This window comes from Rhagoletis zephyria, unplaced genomic scaffold, assembly GCF_001687245.7.
Source record: "Rhagoletis zephyria isolate East Lansing unplaced genomic scaffold, Rhagoletis_zephyria_1.1 Rzeph_scaffold_00875, whole genome shotgun sequence".
Taxonomy (NCBI): domain Eukaryota; kingdom Metazoa; phylum Arthropoda; class Insecta; order Diptera; family Tephritidae; genus Rhagoletis; species Rhagoletis zephyria.
In genome coordinates, this window is record NW_016157959.1 from 168,483 (window position 1) to 176,921 (window position 8,439).

General features: G+C 35.5%; 1 protein-coding gene and 1 long non-coding RNA gene across 4 annotated transcripts in view; both read right to left on the minus strand.

The window, feature by feature from the left end:
* Positions 1-5,306, minus strand: part of BtbVII (BTB-protein-VII) — a 26,414-nt gene extending 21,108 nt beyond the window's left edge. Inside the window, exons 1-5 of one of the 3 annotated variants that reach the window (XM_017614660.1) lie at positions 4,992-5,306; positions 4,577-4,927; positions 3,964-4,159; positions 3,086-3,336; positions 2,900-3,008 (exon numbers count right to left, since the gene is read on the minus strand). In XM_017614660.1, the coding sequence (XP_017470149.1) occupies positions 2,900-3,008; positions 3,086-3,336; positions 3,964-4,159; positions 4,577-4,927; positions 4,992-5,162 (1,078 nt within the window). In that variant the 5' untranslated portion in view covers positions 5,163-5,306. Of the gene's footprint in view, positions 1-2,899; positions 3,009-3,085; positions 3,337-3,963; positions 4,163-4,576; positions 4,928-4,991 lie in introns of all 3 variants that reach the window. The other 2 variants (XM_017614659.1, XM_017614662.1) reach the window with 2 other exon arrangements.
* A 185-nt stretch (positions 5,307-5,491) lies between these two features.
* Positions 5,492-7,043, minus strand: LOC108361889 (uncharacterized). The gene is made up of 2 exons (XR_001847382.1): positions 6,733-7,043; positions 5,492-5,548 (listed from the first exon to the last, which is right to left on the minus strand). It is a non-coding gene; the product is annotated as an uncharacterized LOC108361889 (long non-coding RNA).
* Between the last annotated feature and the right edge of the window lie 1,396 nt (positions 7,044-8,439).

Sequence of the window (8,439 nt, forward strand, 5' to 3'; positions counted from 1 at the left end):
TTGGTTTGGAACCTCCTTTTGTAAGGTATTCACTGCGACCCGATTTTACCCAGTGCCAGGCGGTTTTATAAGCAACGCCTAAATAAGTTGCAAGAGAAACCCAATCTTCGCCACACCTAGCAGCTGATACAATTCTACATCGATCTTCTGATGAGTTTTTTTTGTAAGTTTTTCGGCTACATTCTTCAGCATCTATGAAGAGGAAAAAATTGTGAAGGACTATGTACATATGCATATACATTGTACATACATAAATTTATGTACATATATATTATTTATTTATTAGGGATATGCCATCGATAGGCCAGCAATACATTTGACATTGGCTGAGTGCACTGCTGTATTTTTGTAACATAAATAAAACAATTTTCTTTGAACTCCATTTCGCGAACGTTTCATAAGCCTATAATAATAGCCAAAGTAATAATCATAATATTTTGGCGCTTACGCTTTTGCTTAAGAGTTTGGCCGAGATTCTTCTCCAACTTGCAGGGTGCGGCTTGATGTTGTTACACAAATGGAGTAGCTACAATTTTACGCCGGTTCCGAACGGCAAATACGTTTTATGGAAAGCTTTTTTCAAGATAGAAATACACTTTGAGGTATTCCACTGCCTACCAGGGGGCCAGCTTCTCACTTTATTTTCTTGACATACATACGTCTATCTTATAGAAATATTTTAAGGCATATTTCCAAATAAGATTCGTTTAAAATCATTCTTCTTGCTCTTATTACTTCATCTGTTATAATTTCACCATGCCCAAGGGCGATGTTTTATTTCTTAAGTATTTTGCCTGTAAAGTAAAATATTTTTTGGCAGACAAATTCTTTATAGACCTTGTTCGGTTCTCGATATCTGAAAAGACCTCCATGTGGAATTTAAACTAACAAAATATTGATAGATGTACACTAGGCGACAAATGAAAGTGTACACGTTGTTCTAATATAATATTCAGAATTATTTTCATAAAACATTTTTTGCATTAACTATTTATGAAAATATAGTTCATTCTACAATATAAACCATATATCAAAGTTTCACACTTTACGTAAAGTTAAACAAAAATTCAAAAGATTATCATCAAAATTTTAAATTTTTTATTCCGAATTTTTAGAAAATTTTCGAGTTTGCAGTTTTGTAGCCCACTGAATTTTAAGTGAAGTGCAAGTTTCAACCGGCTACAACATAGCGTTGATTTTTGAGGAGTGTTTTTTTGAGGCTGATTTTGCGTTTTTTTTATATATAACAAGTGCAATTTGCAATAAACTGGGTTTCTTTGAAATTTATATGCTTAGGTGGAAAAAATGCAAAAATCCGTAAAAAGAAAAAAAAAATATTCTCCAAAATCCACGGGATTTTTGAAACTTGCACCGTTTGAAACTTACACTTCATTAGACCAAAATTGAATGGGATACAAAAGTGAAGTATAGCGAATTGAGCAAATCTTTTGATTGCCCATTCAAAATTATTTATACAGCCCCCTAATACGTAATCCTTTCATGTAGGCAAATTTATTTGAGGGGAACCCTGTGTTTATAGGCTTTACAAATTAGCGGTCGGACTCCAACATTCGCTATCGCTAATTTTGATGGATGAAAATCTCGTAAAAGTAGAGCAGGCGCCCCCACGCAACATGCAACATCTAGTTACATGTCCCTAATACTGCCAGATTTGGCTGATTACTAGACTGCGGATGTTTATGCAGAAAACGAAACCTAAAAATATGTACCACACATGTACACATAAACAAAATGTATACAAATTTATAGATTTTGCTTATACTTAAGTGATACATAGTTTCAGGCTTCTTTTTCAGCGAAAACCTCCGCAGTCTACTGATTACAAATCGCATCTGTTACTATTTCAAGTTGAGCATTTTAAGGACCGACTGCTTTTCATTTAAAAAATGTTTGCGATTGAAATGTAGCAAAGCGATTGTGTGAATTCCACTGCAGACCATCAAGGCAACGATATATCCTTGAACTACAAAGGAATCCCGACAGGGTTCCTAACAGCAATTCAAAACACAAGTCATCAAGATATCACCTTCGGTTCAAGTGAAGTGATGTGTAGTAACATGTATGAAGAGTTATGTATTCCTTTAGGATGGCCCAGATATGCAAAGTGGTAGCNCAATGGCTTTGCAAGATTTGGAGTATACCCCTAATGTAAATCGAAAGCAAGCACTTGACAACACTTGTATTTCGGTTCAATATACAGTATCGGTCATATCTATAGCACGCCATTTCAAAGTGATATTGTGTGCCACTTATGTTTATTTATTTATTTTTAAGAATTTTCAATTAAAATATAGTTCTTTCTCTAACAAAACTCATATAAACGCAAGTTTAACAATTTGTAGAATACTACAAAAAAGTGCAACAAATTTTTATATAAATTTCAAACTTTTTTCTGATAAAATTCTAAAGCACTTTTGTATAATTATTTATAAAAGTGTAACTTTCCTTTAAGAAATGAGAAAATTTGTAAGGAATAACTTGCTCTTTCCACTCTACAAACTATTCTATAGGGACTCAAGGCTGCATACATATATCTGTATTCGAATGGAATAGTAGCTTATGTCGGGAACCTGGCTTTAGTATAATGCGGCATTCCCTTTATTCTTTAAACGGCAAGGAATTTTTTGAGAAGACTTAATAATAATATTTACATGCTAGTATCAGAACTGTTTCTTGCACGTTTATTTGCCAAAAGTTCTTTAACGTCTCGGCGCCAATGTGTCATTCGCTATGGTATGCTGCGAATGCTGCATTATACCAAAGCCTTCCTTTTGACATAAGCTGCTTTTCCATACGAACACAGATATACATATATAATACATTAAATTAAATATTGGATTGAATTTAAATTTAATTCCTAAGAGTATTTTCGACTTACCAGAATGAGAAGATTGAGAATTTGGTGCATCATGCTCTGAAGGAGTAGTAGCTGCCGAAATGTCCAAGGGCATTGATTGCTGTACACTGGTCATATCAACTTCGGGTTTCTGTTAAGTTTAAAAAAAATATGTAAGTGAATTAAAAGAGCTTAAAGTTAAGTATTTTTTTGTTTGCTTTTAATTACAATTTGCATGTGAACATGTGCATGACCACCGTCTAAACTATCATCTTGAGGATGCGGTTCCACATCAGTACTAGTCGATTCTTTTAATAATTTTGTTGCATGCAGAGAATGAGTTGGCATTCCACTTATAGTACTGGTCCCAGTGCCAAACGACATTTGGCCCATTTGTGTGAGACTTATACCGCCAGCGGTGTTTCCACTATCCAATGACGTATTGTGCTGTTCTTCCGAATTTGTGCGATCGCCAGATCCTGAAAAGATAACACATGTTATGAAATAATGTATATAAATTAGTGCAGAGATAGGCAAAGTGGCTCCCAGGAGCCTTTCGCACTTATGAGCCGGCTTGGCACATTTATGTTCCGGATGAGGGGTAAGAAGAGCCAGCACGAAGAGNGGCTCCCAGGAGCCTTTCGCACTTATGAGCCGGCTTGGCACATTTATGTTGCGGATGAGGGCAACAACATGAGGCAGCACGAAGAAGGAAGAAGAGCGTATTAAAATTTCGTGTACTTGCTGGCTCTTTGACTTTATTAATAGCCAAAAAACTGCCCATCCTGTATATATACAACTGAGATGATGCATTGATACATACATGCAATTGCATGTATTTAAAGTTTTGGGTAGTCTAGTTTAAGGGCATTCTCGAAGTACTGAAAAGCTCTTACACCGTGCATCAATAAGCGCATATAAATGGANTGTATATATACAACTGAGATGATGCATTGATACATACATGCAATTGCATGTATTTAAAGTTTTGGGTAGTCTAGTTTTATTTTAAGGGCATTCTCGAAGTACTGAAAAGCTCTTACACCGTGCATCAATAAGCGCATATAAATGGCATGCATTTGTGTCTTCAGGTTTTGAATACGTACCATTGTTTGAGGATTTGCGAAGCCGCTTTCGTCTAGTAGCTGGGGAGGCTCCCGAGCCCAATGGCGACGGAGTTCGCCTTAACTGATGGTGCTGTTGTTGCTGCTGTGATGTTTGCGTTTGACTATTTTGTTGTTGTTGTTGTTGATGGTGATGGGACTGAAACTGGGTGTCGCTATGTTGTCCATGATGATGCTGTTGCTATAAAGTAAAGTATAGTCTTAGTGATCAAAGATACCCTACAAACGGTAATTTATGAGCGAAATCTTATAGCGACTAGAAAAACCAGTTTTTTCAACTTGGGTTTGGCCACGAAAAAAAAAAAACAAAAATCTACATATATCGTTAAAGGTCTTTTGACCCTAGATTAAGCATATAGATTGTGAAGAGCAGAGAGCACAATTATCTTTTCCTCGCCATGCGCATCTCATATTAATACCTATCTATCTAACCATAACGACCAGTATTTATTTCTGGACAGGAAATGTCAATTCAGAAAATGTAACAACATTGACCAAATGAGTTTTTTCCTTATGTAGATCAATGTTGTTCGTACCGAATTGATAAGAGGATTTTATTTGCATACATATTTATTATGATAAATTTAGCAGTTACCTCCCACAGCGAGTCACTCATGCTGCCACCACCAGCACTACTACCCAAGCCACCGCTCGCTACACCGCTGCTGCTTTGACCATTGCTACCAGTACTACCACTGCCCACAAGATCGGCGGGCTCATTCGATGATTTATTTTCGGATTTAGTTAAATTGGCAGGATCGGTGGGCATTTCAGCAAGTCCTTTTATTTTAAGCATCTCGGCCGTTTTTAGAATATGTGGTAACTGCTCTTGTGATACATTCACCTCACCATAGTACATAAAATCGACCATAGTTTTAAGATCGTCATACTGCACATCTTTTAGTATCACTATTGGATGTTGACAGGGGTTCGATGTAAACAGTGTCTATAATTTTAAAACCCAATTAGACAATTGTTAAATAACAACTTTATATAATTTAAAAACTTACTTGAAAATAAGAGCTGCAAGCAGAGAGTACAATCTTATGAGCCTGAAGTTGGCGACCTTCTGCTGCTAACGTTACATCCACTAGTGTTCCATTATGAAGCAATGAAGAGCATACCGAAATAAAATTCGGCTGATGATTATTCCAGCGCAAACAAAATTGTTGCACGGACATGGTCAATGTATTTTTGACCGAGGTCGCCGACAATAACTTTCTTGTTGTCGTCTACCACTTGGGTATTCCCTGTTTTCTTATGAAGCTCTAGAAATAATTGGATTTCCTGCATATAACTATTTCAATGATGATAATCGCAATGACCGCTTTATTTAAGACTCAGTATTTTTTTTTCANCCGAGGTCGCCGACAATAACTTTCTTGTTGTCGTCTACCACTTGGGTATTTCCTGTTTTCTTATGAAGCTCTAGAAATAATTGGATTTCCTGCATATAACTATTTCAATGATGATAATCGCAATGACCGCTTTATTACAATAAGACTCAGTATTTTTTTCTAATTTGTTTTGATATTTTCTGAGATACTCCCGGTGGCCTTCACATGGTCTAAATAAAAGAAATAAAGAAAACGAACACGTTGTATTTGGTAGCTTTGCTTAGAGTATTTTAGGTTATTTAGACAAGAGACTCCACTTCTTTTGAAACAGTCAATGTTTTTCGCCAATATACCAATTTTTAAAATTTTGCTTCCCCTTTTAAGTAATTTCTGCTGCGTATACACATTTGTTCTCAGTCAACACAAAAGCAATATAGATACGCCAGCTTTCGTACTATCGGTCAGCACCGACTTCTTATTAGACGAAAAATAATAACAAATGAAAGAACATCTACGTAACGAAATTTAATAGTTTTGCTGGTGCATATGTGTTTGTGTTTGGCATGAAGACCTTGAATGACGTCATTAGCGGGTATTTTTCTTTACAATGAAAAGTTTTAACTTTTTCTTATATTTTTATTTTACGCTCATACTAAGGTTTAATTCATATTTTTGTCTACATTTAAAATAAACATACGCCGTTTTATTTTGCTAAGTTTACTTCAATTAACGCACCATAAGCTGGGTGTATTTTAGTAACACAATTTAGTTATTTGCTTAACTAGAAAACTTTACAAGTATTTTATACATCTTTTGAAAGCCGGCAGCTAAAAGCTGCATGGCCGACTTGTTTGTTAAAAAAACGCTATTTTTTATCAAAAATTTGACGCGTCTACGTTGTTATGGCAAAGTTTTTCTTCAGCACTTTTCAGTCCTTGAACTTTGATGAATGAAAACTCAAGCAAATGATAATTTCGCACTGACGGGTATGTACATGGAAAAGCGTATCATATACATGCTAATTTTTCTGTTTTTGGTACTTTCGGTTAAAACCATATACAGAAATATAACCATTATATTAAAATCTGACACCAGGGATTTCAAAAATGTCTTAATTACAGCACATTTTAATTATTTCAACCAGGAAAATTAGCTCCATGGATTTATTCGTCTGCTATTTTCTTTTCCTCTTTTCGATTCATTCTTTCTAAATGCAACCGAGCGCAAAACGATCAAGAACACACGAAGTAGAAGGGGTGCAGTGTTCGTCTTCGTTTACATTTGCATATTTGCTATTTTTATTTTTTTTTTGCATGCACATTATTTAATTTTTTATAATTCAACGATTCTTCCCACAACTCTGCTTTGGTAACTTTTATGTTTTAACACTCATTTGTAATGAAAATAAACTCACTATATGGTCTTTCAGTTTAACACGCTTGAGAATATGGAAACATGAATACACAAAATTCAAAATGGCGCGTCCGCATAGAATTTTCGCTACAACGCAAACAGAAAACCCAGACGACGGCGTGTCTTTATTCGCTGGACATTCTACGTAGAAATTTGCATTTATCCACTATCCAAACTGTTTCTTTTAACTTCACAAAATCAAATATTACTTTTTTAATGAATTATCTTGCAGTTTATTTAACTTCTCATAAGTAAATCGGCCCTTTTCTTTTCAGAGGATAGCACAGCAAAAGAGTTAACACTGACGTATTTTTCTTTATGTAACGAATGAATGCAGCAGGGTTGCCTGGTATCAAAAATGGGCGGCTCTTGGGAATGCATCTGTTTATTTTATTAAAAAAGCGAAAAACAACAAGAATTTATTGAATTTGTAATAAAAGAAAAGCATTACTGGGACGTATAAAGTGCTTATTAATAAGTATGACAGCAATCTACGTAGTTGGAATGAGTTTTATTTCCAGCAGATTTGAATGCATAAAACTTTTGCAAATCAAATAAAATTCAGCCGTTCTGCAGCACTGAAACTAGCTTCTTCTTCTTAAAACAAAATCATTCAAAGCAGTTAAACAAGTAAGGGTGGGTAACTCAGCAAATTTATAGGAGTTGACTCAATGACTCCAACTCACTTTAAGGAGTCAGCTCATTTAACTAACTCATTTGACTCTTTGTATGTTACACTCATTCGTATCGTAGACTCGTTTTGAGGCATAGATGCGGTATAGCGGCCGTTGAGATAAAACAAAACTTTAAAGTGGGCGGGGTCAGCTCCTTTCTACTGATTTGAAAGGTGTAATTTTTTTTGTGTGCAAATTAATAGGGCGGTGCTAGGGGGAGGGTAAAGGTGGAATTTTCAATATTTTCTAAAGCTTATATTTCGAAACCTATTGTACCGAATTTCAAAATGTGGATATGGTTGGAAAGGCAATTGATTTGATATGCACATCTTTATATATCTTACATACATACATATTTCGAGAAAAACTAAAAAAAAAACGAAATTATAAGAATTTGTGAGATTTGACATAACACCCGCAATACAAAATACATGTGGTTGTTGTTGTTGTATTCTTGCCACCACCTTGTATAAATTCGCCTCGTGCAAAAACAAAATGCAAGACTTTGCTATGCTAAACACTGTGGCGAAGCGAGAGAGTTATATGGACAAATATGGGCCACTATGATTCAATTGATTCATGTGAGCCCTACAGCATCAACTGAGTTACTGAGATACATTTTTTTTGGACAGGGAGTCTGAGTTACCGATTCACTTATAGGAATCAACTCAATAACTCAACTCTGAGTTGAGTTACCCACCTCTATAAACAAGTAACGGTGGCTGAGAAAAGGTGAGTTATTATACGTGTTCTCTTACGAATTAGTGTGTTTACTAAAATTACGATGGAGTTGCTGGCATTTTTGCTATGTGATAAGAAACTTGAAACCTATGTATCTGCTACCTGTTCAATGTGCTTTGTTATGTGTGAAAAAATGGAGAGTAATTTCTATTGTCATAAACGCGTAACTGGCGTCCCTAAATTGTAGCGCTAACTGCCGTCCCTAAATTGACGCGTCAAGCGCATCGCACAATAACGCGGCGTTAGCGCAGAGCAAATAGAATTTTCATTTTTGACAGGGCGTCAGGTGTTGA